The following is a 15631-nucleotide window of genomic DNA, read 5'->3' on the forward strand; positions in this document are numbered from 1 at the left end:
CACCCAAAGGAGAAGTGAGACTGGTGCAAACTGTAGCCAGAATACGATCAGGAGGAATCACAGGAACCGGAACTGACTCCATCTTGAAAGTGGAGGAAATTTGTTATGACAAAGCATCAGCCCTTACATTCTTAGTACCGGGTAAGAATGAGACAATGTAATTGAAACTAGACAAGAAAAGAGCCAATTGCGCCCTTCTGGGAGAGAGGCATTTAGCCTCAGACAAGAATGTGAGATTCTTATGGTCAGTAAGAATGAGAACGGCACAGTGGTACCTTTGAGAAGATGTCTCCATTCTTTCAGGGCTAAAATGATCACTAACAGCTCTCTGTCACCAATCTCGTAATTGCACTCCGCAGGTGACAATTACTTGGAAAAGTAGCCACAAGGATGCATAGTGCTCTCAGAGGTAGGACGTTGAGACAGAAGGGCACCAACTCCAGTCTCAAAAGAATCAACCTCAAGGATAAAGGGTAACGCAAGATCAGGATGGGCCAACACAGGAGCAGAAACAAAGGCAGCCTTGAGACTCTCAAAGACCTTAATGGACTCCAAAGACCAACTCTGTGGGTTACCGTCCTTTCTGATCATATCAGTCAGGGGCTTGACTAGAGACGAGAAGTTACGGAAAAAATTCCGATAATAGTTGGAAAAGCCAAAAAAACGCTGAAGAGGACATAAACCCAGGGGTCGGGGCCACTGTATGACTGCTGAAAGTTTCTCTGGGTCCATCGAAAAACCAGCAGTGGAAATGACATAACCCAGGAATTTAACCTGTTCACCATGGAATTCGCACTTCTTCAATTTACAATAGAGATTGTTCTCTCTTAGTTTCTGAAGTGCACGACAGACATCTGTGTGGTGGCTCTCCAGGGAATATGAGGATATCGTCAAAATAAACCACTACACATTACTGCAACAAATCTCGGAGGACATCGTTAATAAATTCCTGGAAAACTGCCGGGGCTTTACAAAGGCCAAAAGGCATTATGAGGTACTCATAATGGTCTGTTCTGGTTTTAAACGCAGTTTTCCACTCGTCGCCCTCATTAATCCTCACAAGATTGTATGCCCCTCTCAAATCAAGCTTAGTGAAAATTGTTGCTCCCTTGAGGCGGTCAAATAACTCCATAATCAACGGAATCAGGTAGGCATTCTTAATTGTGAAACGATTGAGACCCCTATAATCAATACAAGGTCTCAGTTCACCACTCTTCTTCTTCACAAAGAAGAGGATTTGCGGATGAAACCTCGAGAAAGTGCATCTGAAACATACTCCTCCATGGCCTTATCCTTCAAGACCGACAAAAGGTAAATACCGAGGGGGTATGGCACCAGGTTGAAGGTCAATTGCGCAATCATACGACCATTGTGGAGGCAAACTACCAGCTTGACCTTTGTCAAAGACGTCGCTAAAATTGCGGTATTCCTCCGGCAGGGAGTGAAGAGGTGCACAGGACCTTGGCTACCTTCTGGAAGCATGTCTTACTGCATTTTGACGACCAGGGGAGAACCTCAGCACGGAGCCAATCCAAAGAGGGGTTGTGCCTCTGTAACCAAGGATAACCAATAACCAGCGGAAACTTAGGTGAGGAAATAACTTGGAATTGGATTATCTCATGGTGAAGAGCCGCTGCGGCCATGGACAGTGGAACAGTCTCATGAGCCACATGGGCAGGCTGTAGAGGTCTCCCGTCAAGAGCCTCAATGGCAAGTGGAGTGTCACGCAGCTGCAGCAGAATCGAGTGTTTCAATACAAAGGCAGGATCAACAAACAGGCCTGCAGCCCTAGAGTCAATTAGAGCCTGTATCTCGATGGATGACTCAGCTCAAGAAAGGGTAACTGAAACCAGGGGCTCATGGGGCTTATCCTTCTGGATAACTGGGGATGAAACCACCCCACCTAAGGTCTGTCCGTGACAGGACCTCAAGGTTCGGGCATTCCATGCGGGTAGGACAAGACTTCAAAAAGTGACCTGCCTGGCCACAATAAAGGCACAATCTCTCCCTCCTCCTAAGGGTTCTCTCATCCACAGAGAGACGCGTGAAGCCCAAGTGCATGGGTTCATCTTCACAGACCGACTCTGTACCAGGAGGCATGGGAGGTGAGGGAGGCAAGGGTGGGACTGCAAAGCTCGGAGACAAATGTACAAGAGGCTTCCGCAAGCGCTTCTTAAAAGGGAGTCTTTCTCTGAGTCTGGAGTCAATGAGGATGGCAAATGTGATCAACTTCTCCAGCTCAGTGGGTATATCTCAGGCTGCTATTTCATCCTTAATGGTATCTGAGAGACCATGAGAAAAAGCAGCCATGAGGGCCTCATAGTTCCAAGCAACCTCTGCTGCCAGAGTACGGAATTCAATGGCGTGATCGGCAACAGTTCTCGTACTCTGTTTGATGGACACGAGGTACTTGGCAGCAGAAACGGAGCATGCATCAAATACCCTTTTAAAGGAGGCCACAAACTCAGGGTAACTCAAGACAACAGGTTTTTGCATCTCTCATAGAAGGTTTGCCCAGGCCAAGGCTCTCTCAGAAAACAAAGATATCACAAAACCTACTTTGCTTCTGTCCGTGGGAAACGCCTGGGGCAGCATCTCAAAGTAAATCTCAACCTGGTTGAGAAACCCTCTACATTGGACTGCATCACCCCCCAATTGCTGGGGAAGCGGAGCGGAACCAGGCATGCCTCTTATAGAGGTAATATTCGAGGCGGGTGCCTGCACAGAGTCTGGAGTAGAAGCAGGGATGGCCTGCAACACAGGTTATACCGGAGCAGCCACAGTGGGAGATTCCAGGTGAGCCGTGTGACTCAGGAGTGTTTGTAATGCCATGGCAAACTGATCCATGCGGTGATCCTGCTCATCCAATCTGGAAAAAATATTACCAACAAGTGGATTGACTGCATCTTATGAATTCATGGCCTTTACCTACTGTCGGAAACCATGAATCAGACTGATACAGAAGTACAGTTAAATCACACTTGTTTATTAATAATAAAAAAAGGTAAACAGAGTAAACGTAGTCAAAACAGTAGTAAACGTTGTCAGGAACCAGAACAGATAGTCAGACAAGCCAAAACGTCAGGGAGCCAGACATGAGCGTAGTAGAACAGCAAGCAGAATCTGGAGCCAGAGGGAATGTCAGCCAAGTAAGTGTTTAACAGGAACACAGGAGAGCGTCTCTAGAGATGTGACCAAGGCGAAGGCAGAGATCATTTGGACTGGACGGCTTAAGTAGGCAGGACTGACAGCAGGATATCATCAACAGGTGAGCCACTGTGGAGAGATAGGAGCTGGCAATTAGGCGATAGCTGAGCACCCAGCTTTGAGAAGGAAGTGCTGAGACCAGCCCTGACACCCCCCCTCCAGACTGGGAAGCTTCCTCAAAGGCCCCGACAGCCTAACACTCCATCTCCATCTTCCACCCGATCAACTCCTCCCCCAGCTGGGATGAACCTGAGTATTTAAGGAGGCCTGCCCCCTGCCAATCCAGATGGTCAGGACTCCTCAGAACACCCAGGGCAGCTCCACCTCCCCTCTCCACCTCTCTTTCTAGAAAACACCAGAACATTCTGGAAAGAAGTGGGAGGTCCTGGTGATGCTACATGTGAGTCACCCAGCACTAAGTTGAGCCACTCCCAACCCAGGACAAAACACACCCAAGCTTGGCTGCCAGCCAAGTCTGGAAATGTACCTACTCTCACAAAATATGTACTATTCTTCAAGCACACTAGAGGGTGCTACATACACATAAAGCAAGATAAGTTCTCCTTATCCTCCTCCCCTCTCCTCTTTCCTCATTGTAGGTTGTTTTTCCTTTTAGGGAGTGGAAGTTCGACCCCATGCTCTCAACTAGGGATGGGCCAAAAACCCCCTGGTTCGGTTCGCACCAGAACATACTGAACAGGCAAAAAATTCGGCAGAACACACGAACACCGTTAAAGTCTATGGGACACGACATGAATAATCAAAAGTGCTCATTTTAAAGGCTTATATGCAAGTTATTGTCATAAAAAGTGTTTTGGGACCCGGGTCCTGCCTCAGGGGACATGTATCGATGCAAAAAAAGTTTTAAAAACTGCCATTTTTTCGGGAGCAGTGATTTTAATAATGCTTAAAGTGAAACAATAAAAGTGAAATATTCCTTTAAATTTCGTACATGGGGGGTGTCTATAGTATGCCTGTAAAGTGGCGCATTTTTCCCATGTTTAGAACAGTCCCTGCATAAAATGACTTTTCTAAAGGAAAAAAAGTTATTTAAAAGTACTCGCGGCTATAATGAATTGTCTATGGGAGAAATCAAAAGTGCTAATTTTAAAGGCTTATATGCATGGTATTGTCATAAAAAGTGTTTGGGGACCTGGGTCCTGCCCCCAGGGGACATGTATCAATGCAAAAAAAAAGTTTTAAAAACTGCCGTTTTTTCGGGAGCAGTGATTTTAATAATGCTTAAAGTAAAACAATAAAAGTGAAATATTCCTTTAAATTTTGTACCTGGGGGGTGTCTATAGTATGCCTGTAAAGTGGCACATTTTTCCCGTGTTTAGAACAGTCCCTGCACAAAATGACATTTCTAAAGGAAAAAAAGTAATTTAAAAGTACTAGTGGCTATAATGAATTGTCGGGTCCCGGCTATACAGATAAAAGTCATTGAAAAAAATGGCATGGGATCCCCCACATTCCATTACCAGGCCATTTGGTAATGGCCCTTTTTTAAAAAAAAAATTGTGTGGGGGTCCCCCCAAATTCCATACCAGACTCTTCAGGTCCGTATGGATTTTAAGGGAAACCCCGCGCCAAAATAAAAAAAAATGGCGTGGGGGTCGCCCAAAAATCCATACCAGACCCTTACCTGAGCACACAACCTGGCAGACCGCAGGAAAAAGGGGGGGATGAGAGAGCGCCCCCCCCTCCTGAACCGTACCAGGCCACATGCCCTCAACATGGGGAGGGTGCTTTGGGGTAGCCCCCCAAAACACCTTGTCCCCATGTTGATGGAGACAAGGGCCTCATCCCCACCCTTGCCCGGTGGTTGTGGGGGTCTGCAGGCGGGGGGCTTATCAGAATCTGGAAGCCCCCTTTAACAAGGGGACCCCCAGATCCCAGCCCATACCCTGTTTGAAATGGTAACGGGTACATTGTACCCGTACCATTTCACAAAAAAAGTGTCAAAATTTTAAAAAACCACAAGACACACTTTGGGACAAGTCCTTTATTAAAAAAATAAAAAATAAAAATGTCCCTCGAAGTGCATTCATCTTCTTCTCTTGCTCCGCTGACGGACCAAAAAAATTGAAAAAATAAAACCTGCAGGCCTCCACCAATCCGCCTCCAAGGGAGGCACCCGCTGTATGACGCGTCCTCGCAGGTGACAGTTCTTTTATAACTGAGGGCGGGGCCACATGGTGACGTACCCGGGTGACCCCGCCCCCTTTGACGCACGGGGACTTCCTCATGGCTTTCCCGGGGCATCAGAGGGGGGCGGGGCCACCCCTTTACATATACATGTCCCCTGGGGCAGGGCCCCAAACACTTTTTATGACAATAACTTGCAGATAAGCCTTTAAAATGAACACTTTTGATTTTTCATGTTAATGTCCCATAGAGTTTAACGGTGTTCCGAATTTTCCCTAAACACCGCATATTGTTCGGTGTTCACAGAACATCTGAACAACCAAAGTTTGGCCCGGGCTGATCCGTTCGCCCATCCCTACTCTCAACCTCCTGGGACACATCACAGGCCCCAGGAGACTGTGAGACACTGAGAAAGCGCAGTAGACCCTATAACTTTAACCCAGACTAAAAAATATATATTTATTTGTTTGCTTTTTTATCAAAGAAATGTAGCAGAATACATTTTAGTTTAAATTTATGAAGAGAGGTTATTTATTTTATGTGGTTTATCAAAAAATGTAAGGGGACCTTTTTTCAATTATTCTGCCTCTTTCCTTTGTATAGTAAGGAATAAAGAAACCCAGTGGTTTTTAATTACAACCAAAAGAAAGCTCTATCAGTCTCAAAAATACAATATAACATTGGGTACAGTGCTGCATGACACAGCAATTATCAGTCAAACTACAACAGCACTGAAAGCTGAAAATGGTCTGGTAATAAAGAGAATGGAACATGCTGGTATAGAGGTGGTTATAAAAAAAACAATGTCTCACTACACAAGTGTAACGAGCCCCTGCTCGCTCGGTTCCACTCTCCCGACACTCCTCTGCGGCTATAGCATCAGATTGCAGATCGCAACATCTGATGGTTCAGTCATCCGATGCTCCGGGACTAGAACTACAGCTATGTGCCGTTCTAATCCAGTTGTGTAGCTCAGAACAAACACCAGGCAGGCTGTATGTAAGTTCAACCAGGAATCTCTTTTATTGAAAGGAATACAGGCTCTTTTATACAATAAAAGAGGAGGTGTATACCTCTTGCTCATATTACTCTGAACATACACCTGTGACCAGAAACCTTAATTACCATGAGCTAATTAACTAATCCCTTTAAACAGCCTAGATGACTCAGACATGACCTTTAGGCCAGACTGGCCGTATTGTAGCTCAGAAAACCCAATCAACATGATCAAAACAGCAGAGTTAATTAACACAAACAACAATGGGGATCTAATGACTCTTAGATCCCATACTAGATTTATGTACAATACACATTCTAGCAGGCAACAGACAGACAGGTGGCTGGAATTTACATCAGCGTCTCCTAACATTATTAGTCCCAGCATTATGAATCAGAGGAGAAATACTTCAGTATTCCAAGGTTCATGACAACAAGTACTCAAAAGTACTCAAAATAAAGGAAAATCTGGTATGTCAACACAAGTCAAGAATATTCTGTTTTACATGTTCACATGAGAGGGGAAAAAAGGACTTACACTGTCTGGTAGGGTAGTATGGCAAACAAGTTTTGGCTTTAGATAGGCTTTACCACAAACAACTGATACATGTAGGGCTATGCGTAGACATGCGTCAATACCCCGTGTATATGCAGCATTTATTCAGCCTCAATACCCAGCCTTCAATGCCTGCCACAAATATTACAATTGCACCACACAGTGCTGTTTACATGAAAGTGGTAGTGTTGTGTTGTGTTAAGTAGGGATGGGCCGAATGGACCCCTGTTCAGTTCGCACCAGAACTTTTGAACACCGTGAAAGATCAGACCCAAATAATGAACCCCGTTAAAGTCAATGGGACCCGAACGTCAAATATCAAAAGTGCCCATTTTGAAGGCTTATATGCAAATAATTGGGCATACAATGGTTATAGAGGTCCAGGTCCTGCCCTGGGGGTATCAGTTAAAAAAGTTTGTCAAAAACATCATTTTTAAATGAGCAGTGATTTTTTGATTTTTAAAGTGAAAGCATAAAAATAAAAAAATCCTTCCAATATAGTGCATTGGGGGTCCCCTTAGTCTACCTGTAAAGTAGCAGATCTGTCCCATGTCTACAATAATTGCATTTATAAAGCCAAAAAAATGACATTTTCCCTGCAAACTGCTTTTTCTCAGCAACAGCTGGGGAGCCAGTGTGTATGATGAGGCCACAGTGCCTTGCAAAAGTATTCACCCCCTTGGCTTTTTTACCTATTTTGTTACATTACAGCCTTTATTTCAATGTTTTTTTTAATCTGAATTATATGTGATAGATCAGAACACAATAGTCTAAGTTGGTGAAGTAAAATGAGAAAAATCTATACATAAAACTACTTTTCAGAAATTAAAAACTGATAATTGGCATGTGCGTATGTATTCACCCCTTTGTTATGCAGCCCATAAAAAGCTCTGGTGCAATCAATAACCTTCAGAAGTCACATAATTAGTGAAATGATGTCCACCTTTGTGCAATCTAAGTGTCACATGATCTGTCGTTACATATACACACCTTTTTGAAAGGCCCCAGAGGCTGCAACACCTAAGCAAGAGGCACCACTAACCAAACACTGCCATGAAGACCAAGGAACTCTCCAAACAAGTAAGTGACAATGTTGTTAAGAAGTACAAGTCAGGGTTAGGTTATAAAAAAATATCCAAATATTTGATGATCCCTAGGAGCACCATCAAATCTATCATAACCAAATGGAAAGAACACGGCACAACAGTAAACTTGCCAAGAGATGGCCGCACACCAAAACTCACGGACCGGGCAAGGAGGGCATTAATCAGAGATGTAGCACTAATCAAGGAGGGCATTAATCAGAGAGGCAGCACAGAGACCTAATGTAATCCTGGAGGAGCTGCAGAGTTTCACAGCAGAGACTGGAGTATCTGTACATAGGACGACAATAAGCCGTACGCTCCATAGAGTTGGGCTTTATGGCAGAGTGGCCAGAAGAAAGCCATTACTTTCAGCAAAAAACAAAATGGCACATTTTGAGTTTGCAAAAAGGCATGTGGGAGACTCCAAAAATGTATAGAGGAAGGTTCTCTGGTCTGATGAGACTAAAATTTAACTTTTTGGCCATCAAAGAAAATGCTATGTCTGGCGCAAACTCAACACATCACATCACCCAAAGAACACCATCCCCACAGTGAAACGTGGTGATGGCAGCATCATGCTGTGGGGATGTTTTTCAGCAGTCGGGACTGGGAAACTGGTCAGAGTTGAGGGAAAGATGGATGGTGCTAAATACAGGGATATTCTTGAGCAAAACCTGTACCACTCTGTGCGTGATTTGAGGCTAGGACGGAGGTTCACCTTCCAGCAGGGCAATGACCCCAAACACACTGCTAAAGCAACACTTGAGTGGTGTAAGGGGAAACATGTAAATATGTTGCAATGGCCTAGTCAAAGCCCAGACCTCAATCCAATAGAAAATCTGTGAGACTTAAAGATTGCTGTTCACAAGCACAAACCATCCAACTTGAAGCAGCTGGAGCAGTTTTGCAAGGAGAAATGGGACAAAAATCCCAGTGGTAAGATGTGGCCAGCTCATAGAGACTTATCCAAAGCGACTTGGAGCTGTGATAGCCACAAAAGGTGGCTCTACAAGGTATTGACTTTAGGGGGGTGAATAGTTATGCACATTGACTTTTTCTGTTATTTTGTCCTATTTGTTGTTTGCTTCACAATAAAAAAAAATCTTCAAAATTGTGGGCATGTTCTATAAATTTAAAATCCTCAAACAATCCATGTTAATTCCAGGTTGTGAGGCAACAAACACGAAAAATGCCTAGGGGGTGAATACTTTTGCAAGGCACTGTAGTGCACTGGGAACAAGATTAGACATTTTTTGGATACATTCTGGTGTGACTTTGGATAGAAGTAACGACATCGGCATCAGGGGCTTCATAGCTGGTAATCCAGGACTGATTAATTTTTATAAAAGTCAAACGGTCCACGGAGTCTGTGGACAGACGCGTTCTATGATCAGTAACAAAACATCCTGCAGCACTGAATGCCCGTTCTGAAAGCACGCTGGATGCAGGGCAGCCCAACAACTCAATAGCATACTGGGCAAGTTCTGGCCAGTGGTCTAGTCTTATGACCCAGTAAGTCAGTGGATCGTCAGCTGGAAAGCTCTCCATCTCTGTTTTGGCCCAGAGCTAATCATCCACCATGTGATGCAGATGCTGCCAATGGGATGTGGAAGCTGACAGCCCTGGGTGGCGAGGACTAAAAAAATTCCAAAATGCCTCACTTAGGTGGACGCCTTCTCCAAAGCTCCTCTCTTGACCAACAGAAGACGCAAAACTATGTTTTCCACAACACTGTAACCTACTGGAGTCAGGAAAAATGTTCAATAAAATCTTCTTTAACGTGTCCTCAAGAGATTTTATCTTCTACACTCTTTGCGGGGATGAGTTCTGAGACCTTCCCCTCATAACGGTGGTCAAGGAGGGTTGCCAACCAGCACTCATCCTTCTCCTTTATACCACTTATTCTTGGGTCCTTTTTGCAGGCTTTGAAGCACGAGGTTGCCCATGCGCGGTTGTTCAGTCGTTCGGCGAACAGCCGAACAAACGAGTCCTACGACTGTTTGTTCGGCCCCCCGAACCGATCACAATGCATTGCGGCGCTGAACAGTGCATTGCAAGCCCTGATTGGCTGAAGCAGTAAAAGCTGGACACTGTCATCATGCGATTGTCATTTAAAGTGTGACAGCGCTGAAAGCTGAAAATTGGCCTGGGTAGGAAGGGGTTGAAAGTGCCCAGTAGGCAAGTGGTTAACTACTTGCCCACTGGGCCAATTCAGAATTTTCTCTCATACATGCAGAAAATTGCATATTTTGCTAGAAAATTACAGAGAACCCCTTAACATGGTATTTGCGCAACTGTTTTTCAAATCCAAATTTTTGGAAAAAGTACACTTTGTGAATTTTAATGTACACAAAAACAATATAATGCCCAAGTTTCTGGTAAAATATAAAATATGATATTATGTCGAGTAAATAATTACCAAACATGTCATGCATTAAAATTGCGCACGCCAAACTACGGTACATTGAATTATCCATAGGGCATGCTTTAACAGCCTTTACAGGTCACCAGTTTAGAGTTACACAGAAGGTCTAGAGCTAGAATTATTTCTCTTGCTCTGATGTCTGTGGTGATAACTCAAATATGTGGTATGATCACAGTTTATATATAAGTGCGGGACTGATGTGCGCGTTCACATTTGCACATGAGTATGGGAGATCGGGGCATTTATTTTTTTTTATTTTACTATCTATTTTATTTAAATGTACTTTTTTAATACTACTTTTATTTATTTACAAATTTTTATCAACTTCGTATGCTATTACAAGAGAAGAACAGCATCCCTTGTGATAGCAAGGGCCATGATAGGTTCTCTTTTTGGAAAGATCAGGGATCTGTTAGCCTCCATATCTCTCCTCTTGCCTCCAAAGCATCTTATCAAACTGAACCTCAATCAATCTGTACTCAATCTAAACATGAAGTAGTAGACCAGGCGGATTGATTGATGTGTGGATCAATGTTATTTAATGTGGGGAAATACCTGGAAGGAAAAAGTTCCTCTACTTTGGTGGAGTCACTGAAAGGAAAAAAATGCCCTTGCTTTGGTGATATCACTGGAAAGAAAAACCCCTCTGTCAATGTTGGCCCTGAAAGAAACTAATTCTCAGTCAGAATCAGTGTTATCACTAGAAGGAAAAAATGCGAAATCGATGTCACTCTTTTTTGCCTGTAACCTCCCGTGCCACTAAACTCCTGCAAACACCTATAGTGTGAGAAAAAAAAAGCTCAAATGCTGGAAGAAGCAGCTTATTTGAGCTGCAGTGTGCATGAGGTGCTAGAAGTCACTGATTTTAAATTATTAAGCAACCCTTAATGTCGCAAATTGTTTGCTAGAATAAAAAGACTAAGGTCAAATAAGTTAAAAATATGATGCAATGTTAAATCAATAGCAAATGAGTGTCTACTTAAATCTGTGCAGGTATAAATATGTGAATATCATACTAAAAATATAGAAAATATCCATCATAAAGTATAGTCCATAAAACATCTATAAGGTCATGATTAAACACCCAAAATGCAAATGAAGATCTTCCTGCCACCATTGTGCTGATAAAGTGGAAATCAAAAACACCCAGTGATTAATTCCATATGAGAGCAGCTCACTGTCACAATCAACCCCCAAAATAATGAAAGGTCTGAAAGTGCTTTTGTATAATCCATTCCAGACATTCTGTCCTCATATGTGAATCCTGATCACAGATTGATACATTAAAATGGAAATCCTATATGCATAGAAAAATAGACTAACAATAGTGAGCTGCCACTTAAAAAAATGTATTAAAAAAATAAAAGGTTACATACAGTGAGGATGGAAAGTATTCAGACCCCCTTAATTTTTTCACTGTTTGTTATATTGCAGCCATTTGCTAAAATCATTTAAGTTCATTTTTTTTCCTCATTAATGTACACACAGCACCCCATATTGACAAAAAAACACAAAATTATTGACATTTTTGCAGATTTATTAAAAAAGAAAAACTGAAATATCACATGGTCCTAAGTATTCAGACCCTTTGCTCAGTATTTAGTAGAAGCACCCTTTTGATCTAATACAGCCATGAGTCTTTTTGGGAAAGATGCAACAAGTTTTTCACACCTGGATTTGGGGATCCTCTGCCATTCCTCCTTGCAGATCCTCTCCAGTTCTGTCAGGTTGAATGGTAAACATTGGTGGACAGCCATTTTTAGGTCTCTCCAGAGATGCTCAATTGGGTTTAAGTCAGGGCTCTGGCTGGGCCATTCAAGAACAGTCACGGAGTTGTGAAACCACTCCTTCGTTATTTTAGCTGTGTGCTTAGGATCATTGTCTTGTTGGAAGGTAAACCTTCGGCCCAGTCTGAGGTCCTGAGCACTCTGGAGAAGGTTTTCGTCCCGGATATCCCTGTACTTGGCTGCATCCATTTTTCCCTCGATTGCAACCAGTTGTCCTATCCTTGCAGCTGAAAAACACCCCCCACAGCTTGTTGCTGCCACCACCATGCTTCACTGTTGGGATTGTATTGGACAGGTGATGAGCAGTGCCTGGTTTTCTCCACACATACCGCTTAGAATTAAGGCCAAAAAGTTCTATCTTGGTCTCATTAGACCAGATAATCTTGTTTATCACCATCTTGGAGTCCTTCAGGTGTTTTTTTAGCAAACTCCATGCGGGCTTTCATGTGTCTTGCACTGAGGAGAGGCTTCTGTCGGGCCACTCTGCCATAAAGCCCCGGCTGGTGGAGGGCTGCAGTGATGGTTGACTTTCTACAACTTTCTCCACTGCATTTCTGGAGCTCAGCCACAGTGATCTTTGGGTTCTTCTTTACCTCTCTTACCAAGGCTCTTCTCCCCTGATAGCTCAGTTTGGCCAGACAGCCAGCTCTAGGAAGGGCTCTGGTCGTCCCAAATGCCTTCCATTTAAGGATTATGGAGGCCACTGTGCTCTTAGGAATCTTAAGTGCAGCAGAAATGTTTTTGTAACCTTGGTCAGATCTGTGCCTTGCCACAATTCTGTCTCTGAGCTCTTCAGGCAGTTCCTTTGACCTCATGATTCTCATTTGCTCTGACATGCACTGTGAGCTGTAAGGTCTCATATAGACAGGTGTGTGGCTTTCCTAAACAAGTCCAATCAGTATAATCAAACACAGCTGGACTCAAATGAAGGTGTAGAACCATCTTAAAGATGATCAGAAGAAATGGACAGCACCTGAGTTAAATATATGAGTGTCACAGCAAAGGGTCTGAATACTTAGGACCATGTGGTATTTCAGTTTTTCTTTTTTAATAAATCTGCAAAAATGTCAACAATTCTGTGTTTTTCTGTCAAAATGGGGTGCTGTATGTACATTAATGAGGAAAAAAATGAACTTAAATGATTTTAGCAAATGGCTGCAATATAACAAAGAGTGAAAAATTTAAGGGGGTCTGAATACTTTCCGTCCCCACTGTACACATAGGAAGAAAAAGTGTTGGCATGTCAAAATTCCAAATGAAAACAACCCACCACTCCATGTGTAACTGATATACCCACTGGAACACACACCAGAGTGCTAGCCCCGGCTCGCCTCTGTGGTAAATTGTAAAAATAAGAAACGGCTGCACCTCACGTGGGCTCCAAGTAAAGTTTATTGGAATATAAAAATATCCAAAATGACACCAGAGGACACCTGCAGTGGTCAAGGTAGACGCGTTTCACACAACAGAAATTTGCTTAACCATTACCAATGTCAAAATTCCCACAAAACAATGGATTCACGCTTGGGTGCCACCAACCAGGCACTTCCATAGCACAAACATGTCCAAGCATGATGACAACATAGGGAACCTGCCCTACATGTACTGTATGAGTTTCATCTGAATGACTTCCTTAGGGGCCCTGAGGAAGCACTTTCTGACTTTCCATTAAACTTGGGGGTCAATTAATTTAACATTGTTATTGATTTAACATTGCATGTATATAATTTATGAGGTGACTTCCAATTTATTACTTTTTATTAGATTTTTTATATTTATTACTTGGGCACAGCACAATAATTTTGTGTTTATTTGTCTAAAACCTCATACAGTTTGCTAAAGTCAATTAAATGATACCTTGTATGTTGCTATAGGTGTTACATATCACCTCTGCTCTTTGCACTTCTGTACTGATCACACCTAAAGTGAACTTTTTTCTTTCTCCTTTGGCAGCTTCAACTTCCGGGCTCTGCGATGGACTCGAGCCATGATGTTTGCGATTAATGAAATTAATAAGCGCCAGGACATCCTACCAAAAATAACCCTGGGGTACCAGATATTTGACACATGTTTTACTATATCCAAATCAGTGGAAGCAACTTTAACATTCCTAACTGGGCAGAATGAAACCCATCCAAACTTTAGGTGCAGTGCCGGAGCTCCCCTGGCTGCTGTGATTGGAGCAGGAGGGTCTGCGTTATCCATTGCTACAGCCAGAATACTGGGGTTGTACTATTTCCCACAGGTAACATGGTTATTGTCTTTATGATCTAATGCTGGTAGCTTTGCAGATATGTGTTTACCTCTAAAATGCTAATACAGAAGTGATAATTTTTAACTGACACTTTTTTTTGCCTCCGTAAAGCACCGAGAGACAAAAACAGGACACGTAGTCTGCAGTTAGTTTTTCTTTCAGAAGTAGACTGGTTGAGGCTGAGCAGCTGATGGAAAATCTACTTGGTCACAAATACCTGCTAAACTTGCTACATTACCAAGTAGGACTAACGCTACGTTCACACCTATGCATTTGCTGCAGCTCACGTTTGCACAGGCACAGCAGCCTATTTAATTGAAAAGGCTGCTGTACCTACGGGAAACACAAGATAAAGGTTCCTGCACTTTTCTAAACGCAACTGCAGGGAATCCACATGCCGTTTTTGCACCTGTGATTTCCTGCACCCAAAAACATGCCGCGTTTTCAGATGCATGGGGGTGCCGTTAGGAATGAATGGCAGACCCACGCGTATGCAAAGAAACAGGGCATTTTGGCTGCGGGTGATTGCGGGTAGGTGCGATTTACACACTGTCCCGCACCCACAATCCCCTGCAACAGTGTGAACCTAGCCTAAGCAAGTGTAATCCATGGCTGTGTGGGCCTCCAGATTAATATTATTATTGTTTTTATACAGTATTTATAAAGTGCCAAGAAATTGATTTGTAACTCCTACAATTCTCTGACTCAGAGCAGCTGCTACAACACAGCTATTATACACTGCTCAAAAAAATTAAAGCGTAATTCCACTTTTGTTGAGAAAAAAAGATTCCCCTCTGGGCAGGGGCAGATCCAGGGAGGGACAATTGGGCAATTGCCCCCCCCCCCCCCCCCCCCGAGAAATTAGTGATGGGCCAGCGAGTAAGCGGGCAGGCAAGTCAGTGGATGAGTGACTGGGCGGGCGAGTGTGCGGGCGGGTTAACAAGCGGGCTGGCCAGGCAGAGGGGTTGGCAGGTGAGTGAGCGCCTCACAACACAACATGTGGCAAGTGACAATTCGCATCTGAAGGCAGGTCGACGTGGAAAGTGACACACTCGGGGCTCCCACTGATTCTGCACTATGGTGAGTTGAACCATTTCAATTTATATTACAATGTAATAATAGAAATAATGCGCTTCAATCATCCTGACACCATAACCACCATGGTGCAGTGAT

General features: G+C 43.3%; 1 protein-coding gene across 1 annotated transcript in view; it reads left to right on the top strand.

Annotated features, from left to right (window-relative positions):
* LOC141141456 (vomeronasal type-2 receptor 1-like) overlaps window positions 1–15631 on the top strand; it is an 85375-nt gene that overhangs the window by 36235 nt on the left and 33509 nt on the right. The window contains exon 2 of the mRNA XM_073629084.1: window positions 14158–14449. Within this exon, the coding sequence (XP_073485185.1) occupies window positions 14158–14449 (292 nt within the window). The remainder of the gene's footprint in view (window positions 1–14157; window positions 14450–15631) is intronic.

The sequence above is a fragment of the Aquarana catesbeiana genome, linkage group LG04, assembly GCF_042186555.1.
Source record: "Aquarana catesbeiana isolate 2022-GZ linkage group LG04, ASM4218655v1, whole genome shotgun sequence".
In the NCBI taxonomy this organism is placed as follows: Eukaryota; Metazoa; Chordata; class Amphibia; order Anura; family Ranidae; genus Aquarana; species Aquarana catesbeiana.